This window comes from Myotis daubentonii, chromosome 9, assembly GCF_963259705.1.
Source record: "Myotis daubentonii chromosome 9, mMyoDau2.1, whole genome shotgun sequence".
In the NCBI taxonomy this organism is placed as follows: Eukaryota; Metazoa; Chordata; class Mammalia; order Chiroptera; family Vespertilionidae; genus Myotis; species Myotis daubentonii.
The window spans coordinates 8,434,751-8,447,862 of record NC_081848.1 but is presented as its reverse complement, the minus strand read 5'-3'; the positions used below and the strand labels follow the sequence as shown (position 1 = coordinate 8,447,862).

General features: G+C 37.8%; 1 protein-coding gene across 5 annotated transcripts in view; it reads right to left on the bottom strand.

The window, feature by feature from the left end:
• BCO2 (beta-carotene oxygenase 2) overlaps positions 1-13,112 on the bottom strand; it is an 82,305-nt gene that overhangs the window by 26,337 nt on the left and 42,856 nt on the right. For all 5 annotated transcript variants that reach the window (XR_009454354.1, XM_059707887.1, XM_059707888.1 and 2 more), the window contains 3 exons: positions 6,798-6,926; positions 5,475-5,635; positions 4,111-4,278 (listed from right to left, as the gene is read on the bottom strand). Coding sequence is in view for 4 of the 5 variants with exons in the window: in XM_059707887.1 (XP_059563870.1) it covers positions 4,111-4,278; positions 5,475-5,635; positions 6,798-6,926 (458 nt within the window). In the remaining variant the exon portion in view is untranslated. The remainder of the gene's footprint in view (positions 1-4,110; positions 4,279-5,474; positions 5,636-6,797; positions 6,927-13,112) is intronic.

The following is a 13,112-nucleotide window of genomic DNA, read 5'->3' as shown; positions in this document are numbered from 1 at the left end:
GCCGGATAGCCTCAGGCAAAGGCTAGATTAGCACCTCCCTAGAGGACAGAAGTTCTCTCACTGCTGACACAGCTGATTCTCATAGCCACTTGGCCTGGAGGTCAAACCCTCCCTGGAATTAGCTACAACAATCAAGATTTAACTATAAGACTGCGAACAAAGACCACTAGGGGGTGCACCAAGGAAGCATAACAAAATGCAGAGACAAAGAAACAGGACAAAATTGTCAATGGAAGATATAGAGTTCAGAACCACACTTTTAAGGTCTCTCAAGAACTGTTTAGAAGCTGCCGATAAACTTAATGAGATCTACACGAAAACTAATAAGACCCTCGATCTTATATTGGGGAACCAACTAGAAACTAAGCATACACGGACTGAAATAACGAATATTATACAGACGCCCGACAGCAGACCAGAGGAGCGCAAGAATCAAGTCAATGATTTGAAATGCGAGGAAGCAAAAAACATCCAACCGGAAAAGCAAAATGAAAAAAGAATCCAAAAATGCGAGGATAGTGTAAGGAGCCTCTGGGACAGCTTCAAGCGTACCAACATCAGAATTATAGGGGTGCCAGAAGATGAGAGAGAGCAAGATATTGAAAACCTATTTGAAGAAATAATGACAGAAAACTTCCCCCACCTGGTGAAAGAAATGGACTTACAGGTCCAAGAAGCGCGGAGAACCCCAAACAAAAGGAATCCAAAGAGGACCACACCAAGACACATCATAATTAAAATGCCAAGAGCAAAAGATAAAGAAAGAATCTTAAAAACAGCAAGAGAAAGAAACTCAGTTACCTACAAGGGAATACCCATACGACTGTCAGCTGATTTCTCAACAGAAACTTTGCAGGCCAGAAGGGAGTGGCAAGAATATTCAAAGTGATGAATACCAAGAACCTACAACCAAGATTACTTTATCCAGCAAAGCTATCATTCAGAATTGAAGGTCAGATAAAGAGCTTCACAGATAAGGAAAAGCTAAAGGAGTTCATCACCACCAAACCAGGATTATATGAAATGCTGAAAGGTATCCTTTAAGAAGAGGAAGAGGAAGAAAAAGGTAAAGATAAAAATTATGAACAACAAATATGCATCTATCAACAAGTGAATCTAAGAATCAAGTGAATAAATAATCTGATGAACAGAAAAAAAAAGAATTTAAAATTTAAAAAAAGAATAGGTGGAATACGGTCATTTCAGAGTGCTGAAATTATACTATAAAGGTGGATACATGACAATATGCATTTGTCAAAACCTATAGAATGCACAGCAGACAGAGTGACTCTAATGTAAACTATGGACTATAGTAATAGAGTATCAATATTAGTTCATCAGTTATAACAAACGAACCACACCAAGGCAGATGTTAATGACAGGAGAAACTGGGGAGATAAAAGGAAGGGATTATATGGAAAACTCGCTGTATTTTCTTTTTTATTTGCCTTTAAACCTAAAACTTCTCTAGAAAGCAAAGTCTGCTAGTGTTGGGGTGTTTTTAATGTGATTTTATTGAGAGAGAGAGAGAGAGAGAGAGAGAGAGAGAGAGAGAGAGAGAGAAACATTGGTGATAGAGAAACATCATTGATTGGCTGCCTCCTGCATGCCCCTGACTGGTGATCAAGTCCAAACCCGGGCAAGTGCCCTGACCTGGAATCGAACCAGTGACCTCCTGGTTCATGGGTCGATGCTCAGCCACTGAGCCAAACCAGCCGAGCTATTAGGTGTTTTTTAATCTACAGCAAACAGCATTCTTAATGGTAAAATGTTGAAATGTTTTCCTGTTAAACTGGGAAGTAGATAAAGATGCCACTTACATTCAACACTGTACTAGAAGTCCAGTAAATAGGCAAGAAAAAGAAAACTAACAAATACATTAAAATCTGACAAGTTTTTTGTTTTTGTGGTGTGTGTGTGTGTGTGTGTGTGTGTGTGTGTGTGTGTGTGAAGTTGACTCTAAAATTTACACAAAACTGTAAAGGGCCAGGAATGACCATAACACTCACTACAGAAAAAAATTAGGAGGACTTGATCTACTAAACATCAAGATTTTTTAATACAGGGATAGTAATTAGAACAATGTCGTACTGGCACAAGACACCAGTGGAACTGAATATAGAGTCCAGAGCAATAATACCTATATGGATACTTAATTTTTAGAATTAAAACTTCCTCTGGAAAGTGCCAAAACCGGTTTGGCTCAGTGGCTAGAGCATCGGCTTGCGGACTGAAAGGTCCCAGGTTCGATTCCGGTCAATGGCATGTACCTGGGTTGCCGGCACATACCCAGTAGGAGATGTGCAGGAGGCAGCTGATCGATGTTCCTCTCTCATCGATGTTTCTAACTCTCTATCTCTCTCCCTTCCTCTCTGTAAAAAAATCAATAAAATGTATTTTTAAAAAAATAAATAAATAAAACTTCCTCTGGAAAGTAATATAAAAGAATATTTTTATGACTTTAGCATAGGAAGATGTCTGAAATAGGTTACACAATGTTTTATTCATAAAGTAAAAGATTGATATATTGAATTTATGGAAATGCAAAAGGCCAAGAAAAACTTAGGCACCCTTTTAAAAAGAAAAGAGTTAGCAGGCTTATACTACAGCTTTCAAGACCTATCAAACAGCTATAATAACATAAATAAGATTAGTAAATATAAATAAATTTTAAAAGCAATGTTTTTAAAAGATTTCAAAATAAAACTCTAGCTATTAATCTCCAACATTTATAGGGAACTCATACAACTTAACAAAAGGAAGATAAACAATCCAATCAAAAAATGGGCAAAGGACCTAAATAGACACCTTTCAAAAGAGGACATTCAGAAAGCCAAGAGATATATGAAAACATGCTCAAAGTCACTAATCATCTGAGAGATGCAAATCAAAACAACAATGAGGTACCATCTCACACCTGTCAGAATGGCTATCACCAACAAATCAACAAACGACAAGTGCTGGAGAGGATGCTGAGAAAAGGGAACACTCATGAACTGCTGGTGGGAATGCAGAATGGTGCAGCCTGTGGAAGACTGTATAGAGTTTCCTCAAAAAGTTAAAAATGGAACTCCCATTTGACCCAGTGATCCCACTTCTAGGAATATATCCCAGGAAACCAGAAACACCAATCAGAAAGGATATATGCACCCCTATGTTCATAGCAGCACAATTCACCATAGCGAAGATCTGGAAACAGCCTAAGTGCCCATCAGCAGATGAATGGATTAGAAAACTGTGGTACATCTACATGATGGAATACTATGCTGCTGTAAAAAGGAAGGAACTCTTACCATTTGCAACGGCATGGATGGAACTGGAGAGCATTATGCTAAGTGAAATAAGCCAATCAATGAAAGAAAAATACCACATGATCTCACTCATTTATGGATAATAAAGACCATTATAAACTGATGAACAAAAATAGATACAGAGGCAGAGCAGCATCGAACAAACTGTCAAACTACAGCAGGAAGGCCGGGGAGGGTGCGGGGTGGGGGAGTAAGAGAACAACTGAAGGGCTTGTATGCATGCATATAAGCATAACCAATGGACATAAGACACTGGGGGGTAGGGGAGGCTGTGGGAATGTCAAGGGGGGTGGGGGAAAGGAGACATATGTAATACTCTTTGTAATACTTTAAGCAATAAAACAAAATTTTTTTAAAAAAAAACTCTAGCTAAAAATAGTTTGTAGTACATACCCCAGGAAAAATCTTACATTGGATTTAATATCAGAAAAAAAGTTAAATCCTTCGGGTAGATGAACTGATACACTTTATCAGAGAATTAAAGTTATGGTCCATTTTGCTGTCCCTTCCAGTAAATTTAAATACATTTAGTGGTCAAGTATAATCAGCAACTAATCACAGCTTCAAAACATCTCTTGGGGGTTTTTTTACGTGCTTTCTATTAGGTATTAAGTAAGTACTTCAAATTATTTACAAGTATTAAATGAATAAGCGACAAAGCTGTGTCCTTTAAACCATTCTCCTCCCATATTTGCCATAGAGATAAGAGAAATAGCTATTTCTAAGGTTACATAGCCAAAACCAGGACTTGGTTAGTTCAAAATTATTTTGATGACACCTGAAAATCAAAGATGTTTACCTGATCAAGCCCTTCCCCAGCTTTCCTAAGATTCTGTAGTTGGTAAACTTCTAGGTTTCTTCCATTATCTTGACAGCACAAATCAATTACAACACAGTCCTGGTCCTCAAAAGCATTGATTTGATGAAAAGTAACAAAAGGCTTACTGTAGTACATCCCTGGAAGAAGCTGCAGGGAAAATATAAACAATGAAAAAGACCTTTTCTTTTCTTTTTTCTTTAGAGAACAGATGCACCAAGCTCGAATTAATATTTCTCCCTGTTATGTGACAGGCCATATAGGTGCAAAAGGTAAAATTTGCAATGTAGAAGCAAATATGCTTTGATTTAACCATTGCTTGCTTAAGCCATCTCACCTCATATTAATCAACAAACTGGGGCTGTTTAATACAGACCAATTGACTATTACAACTAACTCCAGTGTTTTGATCCTGAACTCTACATGGTTAAATAGAAAACACTGCTGCCCTGGCTGGTGTGGCTCAGTTGTCTGGGCCCGTGCACCAAAAGGTTGCCAGTTTGATTCCCAGTCAGGACACATGCCTAAGTTGCAGGCTCAATCCCAGGTAGGGAGCGGGCAGGAGGCAGTCAATTGATGTTCTGCTCTCACATTGATGTTTCTCTCTCTCTTCCTCTCCCTTCCTCTCTCTCTACAAATCAATAAAAACATTTAAAAAAAAATACTGCTAGGTGAGGACATGTGTGAGGGTGTGAGAGTGGCCAGGGAGAGGTCAATGGGGAAAAAATGAGACATATGTAATACTTTAAACAATAAAGAATTTTTTTAAAAGACATGGAAATAAAAAAAACACTGCTATTAAGTAACATGATAAATTTAAGTCGTTAATTCTTTGAAAAATGCATTCATTATTAACATGGAATTTTCATAATAAAATGACAGTACAGTAAATTTAGGATACTATCTCTTTAGAGAGGGGAAAAATAAACAGATATAATAGAGCTATTAATAGAAAGATATTAGACTTTAGTAGGACTATCATATTTGTGCACCAAGAAGTTGTAAAAGCAACTAATTAAAGTATCATTGCAAAAGTTACAGAGGAACTTTGCATGAACAATATCCTCTTTTGCAAATATGATATGGAAAAGTCCATGCTAAGAGGGTTTCTAGATGCCATTTTAATTAAATCAGATAATTTAAAGGATAAAGCCATTTCCTACAATGTTCTAATATGCTAAATCCACTGTGTTAATTAATAAGTAGCTAGTCCTACCTATGAAAGAAGGTACTATCCTTTATTACGAGTCATGCAAGTAATGCCCAATGAAAGTAAAAATCAAGCAAGTGGAAATGTGCCTTTGTTTCCAATCATTTTCATGATAAATAAATTCAAAATACTCCACCTGTCCAGTGTGTTTATTCACCACATGAAACCGTGTGTTATACTGGGGCTCCCAGCTTATTCCATCTGAGAAGGCCTTTCCCCGAATTTTAGAAGTGACTATTTTCCACAGATTCATTTTTAGAGGCTGTTCAATGAAGATTATGTAGTTCTTCGTCATTCCTAAAAGGTTCCAGCAAACATTAAAGTGTTATTTGGTAAACTAGAGTTGTCTGCAACATGACAGTTAAGGGAACATGTCTGAATGCTGGCACACATGACTGCTGACCCAGACAAAGGCGGGCCAAAAGTAATTCTTCCCTGTTTCCCAGCTTTGTTACACAGATTTCCTGTTCCTACTTTAAAAAAGGAAGTGCTTAGAATAGTTTGGTTGAGTGCACTATATTCACTTTTTCTCTTTTTCTCTTTTTTTAAAAATTGTTGTGGTTTAAGAACAAGTAAAGGAGCATAATATAAAAGTGTGATTTATGATCTGAACCTTTATTCCATAATCCTTTTGCTATTTATACCAGGGGTAAGGACCCAGGAGCAGATTGTCTATAAAGGTTTAGAATACAGAAGATAAATCTTCCGAGAAAAAGCTAAAGCAATCTATATAGAATATGAATTTCCCCAAAAAATATAGTCAAGACCTTTATTTGTGGTCTTTAAAGTTATCTAAAATTTTGAATCCTGTCAATTAATTTTTTATGGTCAAATGTGTTTTTAAATTAAGACTTCAACTTTTTAGAACAGTTTTAGGTTTGGAATAAAACTGAGGGAAAAGTACAGAGATTTCCCATATACCTCTTGTCCCCCACACATGCATAGCCTCTGCATTATCGACATCCCCCACCAGAGTAGTACATTTCTTATAATTGACTAGAGACCTGATGCACGAAATTTGTGCAAGAGTAGGCCTTCCATCCCCTGGCTGCCAGCACTGGCTTCCCTCTGGCACCCAGGACTCGGGCTTCCCTCGAAGCCCTGGCTTCATCCAGAAGGATGACTGGTCTAATTAGCATATTATGTTTTATTATTATAAATGAACCTACATTGACTCATCATAATCACCCAAAGTTCATTGTTTACATTATGGTTCACTCTTGATGTTGTCAATTAATTTTTTAGTGATTGCTTGTACTAAAATAACTATCCTTTCAAGCAGTCAGTTGGTTAGGGAAAGAAGTATATTACTAACCAGAATAAATTTAAGTGGCATTAAAATGCAACCTTGATCCAAAATGTTACTATATTCTGATAAACTGTATTAACATAGTATTTGCCTCAGGTACTGTAACACTAAAGCAGGCCCCATTGGAATTTGCTTCATCTTTGGACTCACCGAAACTATGGTAATAAGAAGGTTTAAAACTCTGTGCAGAAGCAATCGAGCATATCACTTGGGCTCCATGGATTGTATCTCCAAGATCCCCCTTTTCTGGAGGAATCCGAATAATATTATAGCAAGAACCTGGAAAATGGAAAATTCTGTCTTAACAATTTTACATATATCCTAAGAATAAAATATAACCCTTGCACTTATGGACTAGGCAAAAGCAGTTAAGAGATTTATGCAATGTGCATGACACCCATATTTCAAACAGACTTAGATATCAAAAACGTATGAACTTTATGAAAGTCATTAGCTAAGATTTTCAAACACCACACCCAAAGTAATCCACCAAGTTTATTATATTGTAATATTCTCAAATAGTTATCCTCTCACACCCTGAAAATGAACTCAATTTCTACTCCATAGGAAAAAAATAAGCTTAGCAGCCAGGAATCCCCTCAAATTCGATTCGTCGCTCTCCCCACTACCCAAACCCAGCAACTACAATCTCTAGTTGCATCCATGTCCAAATCCTTCCCTCCAGTTCTCTGGGTCCTTGGGGTTGCTTTAGGCCCCATCTCATCCCGTCTCATCAACATTCATTCATGCAATCATTCATCTGACTATTACTACTACTTCAAGAATCAACTCAGGTACCCATCCACCCAAGAAGCCTTCCCTGAGTCTTCCCCACCCCAAGTCATTTGGTGCCCCTCCTCTATGCCCTCATTATCTCTTATATAGTCATAGCACTTATCTCACTGTATTATAATTATCTACTTGCTTGTCTGCTTCTACTGGGAGAAGCAGATAAACAACTAGAGCTTTTCAAGAGCAGATTTATCTGCTCCACCTTTGTATCCTCAGAACCAAACAAAGACATACATTTAGTGAGTACACTATAAATAGCTATTAGTGGATTGACTAACAACATGTTTGTTAAATCATTCAATGAGTGAACAAATATTGAGGTCATATTAAATGATCTTCCTGGTAATATTAGAATTGCCAATGTAGGTCCTAAAGAACTTGGGTAACTTGTAGTATTTTGCAAGCACTAAACTTTTTTTGGAACAAGATAACCATACAGTTCTCTATTAGTTTATTCAACAAGTACTTGTTGAGTGCCAATTATATTGCAGGCACTCTTCTTCGTGTCATAAATACCCTATTCTATACACTTGTATATACCAGTGTACAAAATTGACAAAAGACTCTTCTTTTATAAAGCTCAAATTCTAATAAATCATACAATAAGTAAAAATATAATGCTTCAGATGAAGGTAAGAGCTGTAATGGAAAATAAACCAGAAAATGGGGATCTGGAGTAAGTGTACAAGGATGGGTGCTATTATTTACAATTTTAAATATGGTGGTCTGGGAAGGCTTCATAAGAAAATGGCATTTGAATAAAATTATGAAGGAGGTGAGGAAGAGAGTTTGGTGATATCTTGGAGAAACGCCTTCCAAGAGGAGAGAAGAACAAATGCAAAGAATCTCAGCCAGGAGTTAGTTTACAGTGTTCAAGTACATAACAGCAAGGAGGCCAGTGTGGCCTGTCATCGTGAGCAAGAATAGTCTAGATGAGGTAGAGTGAGTTAAAAAAAAAAAAAAATGACTGTCTGGCTCTGGCCAGGTAGCTCAGTTGGTTGGAGCATTGTCCCTGGCACCAAAAGGTGATGGGTACCATCCCCTGTCGGTTCAAAGATGAGGGCTGCTGATCAATGTTTCTCTCTCTCTCTCCCTCTTCCTTCCTCACTCTCTAACATCAACAAAAACATATTCTACAGTGAGGATTAAAAATAATTTTTTAAAAAGTAAATAAACTTAAAGGGGTAAGGGCAGAAGCAAGGAGACTAGTTAAGAAACTATTATAATAATTCAAATGAGAGAGTTGTGCAAGTGGACCAGAGTTGTGCAAGTGGACCAGAGTTGTGCAAGTGAAGGTGATATAAGGTGATTGGATTTTAGATATATAAATATTTTTATAGATTTCAGAGAGGAAGGGAGGAGGAGACAGAAATGGAAACATCAATGATGAGAGAGATAATCATTGATGGGCTGCCTCCTCCACACCCCACACTGGAGATCAAGCCCACAACCCAAGCATGGGCCCTGACCAGGAATCAAGCCATGACCTCCTGGTTCATAGGCTGACACTCAACCATTGAGCCATTCTGGCCGGGTAGGTTTGGAATATATTTTGAAGGCATTGCTGAAATAATTTTTGACCTATTGGATGTTGATGTGAGAGACACAGGTGCGAAGGATGATTCCAAAGTTATCATCTTGAGCAACTGGAAAGATGGAGTTACCATCAACTGAGCAACTGAGTTGCGAAGTTTTTTTTATTGCTTCTTCTTTTTTTTTTTTGAGAGAGAGAGAGAGAGAGAGAGAGAGAGAGAGAGAGAGAGAGAGAGAGAAGAAGGGAAAGGTAGAGAGAAACATGCATGCAAGAGCTAAGTATCAATCCCCTGGCTGCCTCTTTCATGCCCTCTACCCGGCATCAAGCCTGCAACCTAGGTATATAGTATATGCCTTAATGGGGAATGGAACCAGCAACCTTTTGGTGCATGAGACAACACTCAATCAAATGAGCCATACCAGCCAAGGTGGTGGGAAATATTTTAAGCAGAGAAAGTTTAGGGGAAAAAATCAGGAGTTTGGTTTTAGACAAGTTAATTTGGTAATGCCTAGTAGACATCTAGTAAAAACAGTGAGTAAACAATCTACATATTGCCGAAACCGGTTTGGCTCAGTGGATAGAGCGTCGGCCTGCGGACTGAAAGGTCCCAGGTTCGATTCCGGTCAAGGGCATGTACCTGGGTTGCGGGCACATCCCCAGTGGGAGATGTGCAGGAGGCAGCTGATCGATGTTTCTCTCTCATCGATGTTTCTAACTCTCTATCTCTCTCCCTTCCTCTCTGTAAAAAAATCAATAAAATATATTTAAAAAAAAAAAAAAACAATCTACATATATTTAAAAGCCTAAGCGACCAAACAACCGAATGACCGGAATGACTGGTCACTATGATGCTCAATGCAGAAGCTACCCCCTGGTGGTCAGTGCGCTCCCACAGTGGGAGCACCACTCAGCTGTCTGACCTGTCCTGGCGGCCCACCAGCCCAGCAGCAGCCACTCACTCCCTCAGTAGTCCTAACAGGTCCAATCTCCAGAGAACAGGCCAAGTACCAACAGAACAGTGCTGCCAGCACAATCCTGACAGTGCTGCCGGCCTCCTGGAAGTTGGCCTTGGGCATCGTGACTGCTTCCCCTCCCTAGACACTCCACAAGGAAGAAATAATATAAAAGCGGCTGCCAGGTAGCTCCCAACAACCAGTCAGCGGGACGGATCCAGATCCCAGGCCAACAAGGGCATCCCACAGCCCACCCTGAGGACCAATCGTGTCCCAGCCGCCCCCCCCCCTTTGGGACCCCAACTGTGCACAAATTTGTGCACCGGGCCTCTAGTTAGATATAAAATACTGGGGAGGTCTAGGTTGGGGATATAGATGTGTTTTGAGAGCTCATTGTATATAAAACATCATGATTTTATACAGTGATGAGTTATAAAAGGATTAAGATAAGCTCTATAGTTCCAAGAGTACTAAGTAATCACATATAATAATCCTAAGGAGACATATGTAATACTCTTTGTAATACTTTAAGCAATAAAACAAAATTTTTTTAAAAAGTGAAAAACTGGAGATTTGCCCTTAGAAATTAAATATTTTTCTCTCTTTAGCTGATGGAAACATGCTATGGAAACTAGTCACAAAATTGCTGCATTACAAGTATATAAAAAAGTTAAAAGCCCTAGTACATGACACGGTCTTTGAATTTGCCTCAAGAAGATATCTCATTTAATACTTTCTCTTAAATATTGATACAAAATCAGAAGTCAGCCAAACATCTTGGCAATTCTAAGAAATTATACTTTAAGTGAAGTATGCAAACTCTTATTTTTGTTTTCTAATCTTAGTTCAGAAAAAAATGGAAAGTACAAATATTCAGTCCCCAAGAAATATTAACTCCTCACACTGGGCTGCTTTGGAATAAAAAGTCCTACATGTGTGCCCTGTGAACTTAGCTAATAATAATTATGAGTACTGCAATTTCTGCATTTCCTGATTTGTACTAAAATTACAAGTATATTAGTTTAATATTTTATAGAGGTTTTGGAAGACTGCTCTGAAATTTTCAAGGCCTATATAGGGTTGTTATTCCTCTGGAAGGAAAAATTCAACATCTGACAATAATTCTCTATAATCTTTTACTTGGACAAAGGCTCTGATTGATTATAGTTATGGCTTTTCCTCACACACAAAGTGAACAATTTCACAAGTAAAGAGGTTCACTTTTTTCTCTTTTGTTCAAAATAACAAAAATTATACACCATACCCTCTCTTTGTCTCTGTCCTAGATTCACCAAAGCATTAGGTCTAATCCCAGGCACCCTGATTAGTTACCCAGTTATCATAGATACTTTTAAAAAGGGAAAGTTTTTTATTTGAACACTAAAATTTGCTTAATGTTTTGCAAGAGTTCCATTGACTTTATTCTTTATTCTGTGTTGTTGTCTTTATTTCTTTGTTTTTGTGGCCCTTTACAACCACAGAGCACTCTTTTATTGACTATTGGCCAAAACCTATTCAAATAATAAACCATATCATAATTCTAAATTATTTTGTAGAAAAAAACAGGTTTATATTCAGATGCATAAATTATCCTACATAAACCCTTCTCTCCAAAAGAAATATGTAATTTTGTTTTCACACACAAAAGTAATAATAATAATAATCCTATATAATAAAAGGCTAATATGCAAATTGACCCCTAGACCAGGAGTTCGACCAGGTTTGACCAGGAGTTCAACCAGAGGTCAGGGCCAGCTGGACAACCCCGGCCCTAACGGCCTGATCGGGTTGGGCCGGCCAGACCATACCTGTGCACAAATTTGTGCACTGGGCCTCTAGTGTCATATAATTTTACAATATTATTAAGAACTAGTTGGATTGATTAATGTTTTAGAAAACTTTTGTTATTTTTAAAACATCTTTTGAAATATCTGTAAAAGCTAAAACAGTTAAAAGCCTGTTACTTACTAGAGTTAGAAATCACTAAACAAGCACTTTAATATAACGAGAATCTCTAAATTTCCCCCAAACACATCCTAGGTCAGGGGTGGGCAACCCCTAGCATGCGTGCCAAACATGGCATGCCAGTAACTTTTGCTGGCATGCGAAACCCTCTATTATAATCTTCCATTTACAATTTTTGTGAACATATGAATGACTTAAATGTTAAGTTACAAGGAACTGGCAAGACACCTGATGTTATGTTTGGTTACATAAAGGCTTTTGAAAAGAAACTGGAAGTCTTTAAAAGGGATGTGGATGGTGAGAGATATAGATATTTCCCAAACCTGAAGATGCACATCAAAGACCTCCCAAAAGATGACAGAAGAGACTATCAAAGCCTTCAAAAGCTGTTTTTAAACATCATCGAGTCAACTATTGAGCAGTTCTTCCCAAGATTTGCAAAATTCAGAGAACTGGAAGAGATAGCAAAATTCATGAGGTTTCCAGACAGCATGAAACTGCAGGAACTAAACTTACAAATGTTTTCATGGATAGACATGGCTGACTTTGAAATGCAGTTGATTGAATTTCAGAGTAGCTCAATTTGGAAGCAGAAATTTATTGACCTTAGAGTTGACTTGAAAAACATTGAAAAAGAGTGATTAGAGACAGGAGTACCAGAGAGAAGTGTTGAAAACGAACTATTGAGGACTTGGAATGCCATTCCAGAAAATTTTTTCTGTTTAAAAAACTTTGCAGCAGCATTACTCTTCATGTTTTCATCCACATACGCTTGTGAATCTTTGTTCTCAGTGATGAATTTTGTTAAGTCTCATAATAGGAGTAGCCTGATGGATGAAAGTAGTAGCTCGTGCATATCTCTGAAGGTCACGAAATATAAACCTGATGTAAAATCTCTGTCATCAGTGATGCAGCAGCAAAAGTCCCACTGATAATATCAAACAGAGTCAGAAAGTTTTCTGCCGGACTATCAGTGTACATGTATACATTAAAAAATAAATGTATTTTTCATCATCATATACTGTGTTTTTGTCGCTCGAATGAATTTTATTATTTCTTCAAGGTTCTTCACATACGTACACCTTAAGTGATATCAAGTAGGCATAGCACGTTCTCAAAAAATTAGGGTTTGCACGCAGAAGAATTTTGAGTCAGAGATTTTTCTGGTTTTGGCATGCACTCACAAAAAGGTTGCCCACCCCTGTCTTAGGTTGTTGAACT